At 41.4% G+C, this 3,115-nt stretch overlaps 1 protein-coding gene across 1 annotated transcript in view; it reads left to right on the top strand.

The window, feature by feature from the left end:
* The window catches only part of LOC104982717 (ankyrin repeat domain-containing protein 26-like), a 48,040-nt gene that overhangs the window by 14,840 nt on the left and 30,085 nt on the right, over positions 1-3,115 (top strand). Inside the window, exons 5-7 of the mRNA XM_010832138.1 lie at positions 620-653; positions 928-1,063; positions 2,762-2,975. Of these exons, the coding sequence (XP_010830440.1) occupies positions 620-653; positions 928-1,063; positions 2,762-2,975 (384 nt within the window). The remainder of the gene's footprint in view (positions 1-619; positions 654-927; positions 1,064-2,761; positions 2,976-3,115) is intronic.

Here is a 3,115-nt window from a genome sequence, read left to right as displayed (position 1 = left end):
AATCCTATAGATTCATTTGCTATCATATTACTTAAAAAGGCTTTTTGATATTACTTTCTCAGCATATTTGGGAAGAGCCGTGTTGAAGCCAGACTTCCTGGGTTTGAATTCTGGGTCTGTTTGTGACATGCTGAGTGGGCCTGGGCACGTTCCTCAGCCTTTGTGTGCTCCATTTCTTCCTGTACCCATCTCCCAGAATGACTGTGGGGATGAAAATGCCTTTAGGACATGGCAAGTGCTTCTAATAATGCATGGCTGATACATAAGACGTCCTCAAAAGCTAATATCTTGGTTATTCAAATGGGTTTCTTTCTTAGAAGGACTGAAGGAATACCTCCCAGATAGGTTGTATTGCCTTAAAAGTTAGCTCTTCTGGAAAAGGACAGGTGCAAAAACACTGGTATAGTTTCCTATCATACAACGCAAGTAACTTTATGTTTTTCCTTTTCCTTAGATTACTGATATATTTTCTGTGTCCTTTAATGCTGCTCTTATTTATTTCTGCATCCTTTATAGACAATTACTTGCCAATGCAAAGAGTTTATATGAAAAAGTTTAGGTATTGTTTGTATTTTTGAATATTTAATATTAGCCTGAAAAGAATCATTTGTTCTTTTAGGCCTGCAAGGAAAACACCGTATGAAAAGAAGAAGGTATAGTAAAAAAAAATGAACTTTCAAAATATTATTCTTGTCAAAAATACTTTGTCAAAGGAATAGTGGTAAAATAGAAAATCTTTCTTTGTTGTAGAGAAGTTTACTTTGAACACATCATTCAGAAACACTTGATAAAGTTATGCTTTTGATAAAAATCTCTTCTTTTAAGAAATGTCTGTTTTTGTTTTGTACAGAGTTTTATCACCTCTGTACACTTGGTATATTTATACATATTTTAAGGACATTGTGAAACAGTATTGTTTACGTGTAGGTCAAAGAACAAATTAATTACGTGAATGACCTGGATGACTTAACTCAGTCGTCTGAGACTGTTTCTGAGGATGGTGATGGGCTTTACTCTACGAATTCCTCGTTGGAAGTAGAACCTCTTGACGTGGGGCGTAAAGGTAGGCCCGCAGTGTAAATGTTAACGGAAAGCCTGTCTGTGTGTCGAGGAGTGATATATGCACACCTTGTCAGTCTGCTCTAGAGCCAGGGATATGTTACGGTGCTGTGCATCCCAGAAGTTTGTTTTGCGTTAAAAGGGCATGAACGTGAGTGTATACTCTGAGCCACACGCCTATGATCCTTCTCACTCACTGTACCTTCTGTTGACTCTTCTTTCCTGTGCCCGCACCCACGGTCAGGTCAGCATCATTTTCCTCCTAGAGTCACTGAAATAATCTCAGGACTTCTTTCCCTGCCACTCCACCTGGCAGAACCTCGGTCTGCACAGCAACTGTAATTATTGCCTGTTTGTAAACATTCAGGTCTCATCATGCTACCCCCTTGCTTCAAGCCCAACTGTTGCCTCTCTTTGCTGCGTGGTTAAAGGTCACAATTGTGTGGTTCCATTTGGTTTGAGTTTTCACCCTTCTTTCTACATGAATTCTAGAATCAGCTTGTCAGTTCCCTAAAATGTCTGCTGGTCTTAACATTTTCATTTTCTTTCAGTTCCAAATACTTTGTACTTTCTCTTTTCATTACCTCTTTGATCCAAGGGTTATTTAGATCCGTGTGACTTAGTTTCCAAATATTGAGAGTTTTCCAGAGATCCTTCTGTGCTCTTGCTTCTCATGATGTGTTAGGTGCATCCAGAGGGGCCCTGGGGCTAGGGCTGATTATTTCCTGCCTTGGAGGCCAGACCTTGCTGACTACCCTGTTCATTCTGCTGGTAGGTAGGAGTGTTTCCAGCCTGGCTCAGGAGGCTAGATAGAATCCCTGGGAGTGCGTGAACTCCAGGCACGGTTTCCTGTAGTCTTTTCAGACGGTCTCTCCCTGGTCTCAGGCGGTTTCTCACACATGTGCACTCTTCGTTCCTCTGCTGAATACCCGAGGGGCTCCTCCTCAGATCTCCGGGGTCCTTTTCCTGTGTCCCACTCTCTCCTCTCCACGGTTCTGACCTGTGATCTCTGCCCGCATTGGTTTCCCCAGACTCTCAGCTTCATCACCTCCACTTGGGGAGTCTGGTGCACTAAGCTGCCATCCCTTCTCCCCATGTCGGGGCCTGGAAATTCTCTCCAGGCAGTGAGCTGGGGCGTTCCTTAGGCTAGCCTCGTGTGTTTCCAGGATCACTGTCCTTCATTCCCTGAAGTCCTTTGTCATGAAAATCATTGTTTAATGTATTTTGTCGGTGTTGGTTTTGCTCGCTCCACTCAGGAAGGTAAATCGGTAGCTGTTCACTCTGTCTTGGTTAGAAACACATGGCAGCTGGAGACTGTCCACAGGGTTGTTCCTCCTACTCTGATCCCTACTTCCTGCTCGTCCTTCATTTCTCAGTCTGACAGCTCTTCCCCAGGGAAATCTTTCCTGGACCCAGTCTGTGTCAAGTTCTGTTATATGATCATAGAACTCTCTTTTCTTAGAGTATCTATGTGAGGTCACAATCATTTGATTTGTCTTTCTCTTATACTAGACTTCAAGCTAAACAAGAGCCAGGGGCGTCTGTTTTATCTTCAGATCTTAGAATAATGTCTTCCACATTATAGAGAATATTTGTTCATTGCCTGGATGAGTAACTGAAAGGCACAGTTCTTTATATTCAAAAATTACTCACATAATTTTTTTGTTTGTTTGTTTCTATCTTTGTTTTGTTCATCATGCAGATTCTGGTAGCTTGTTGAAAATTTGGGATGTAGTTTTTTCCTGTGAAAGATTAGTAGCTTTTCAAAGAAGCCACTGTGAACTACTTAGAGAAAAAAATCACAAAATGAAAAGTAAGGTTCGTGGGCTACAAAAAGAGCTGTCAGAAAGCAAAGAAGTCAAATCACAGTTAGAGCATCAGAAAGCAATGTGGGAACAAGAGCTCAGCAGCTTGAGGTACTGTACATCTCGCTTTTAAAGAAACACTTGAACTGTTGTTTTGTTTAATACTGCAGAGATGTAGGTGTTCTATAAGGACTAACTTATCCTCTTGGATTTTACAGGAGAGAAAATGTATTGTGGAGTGTGAAATTCTT

This window comes from Bison bison, unplaced genomic scaffold (assembly GCF_000754665.1).
Source record: "Bison bison bison isolate TAMUID 2011002044 unplaced genomic scaffold, Bison_UMD1.0 scf7180017864538, whole genome shotgun sequence".
In the NCBI taxonomy this organism is placed as follows: Eukaryota; Metazoa; Chordata; class Mammalia; order Artiodactyla; family Bovidae; genus Bison; species Bison bison.
This window is presented reverse-complemented; position numbering and strand designations above follow the sequence as displayed.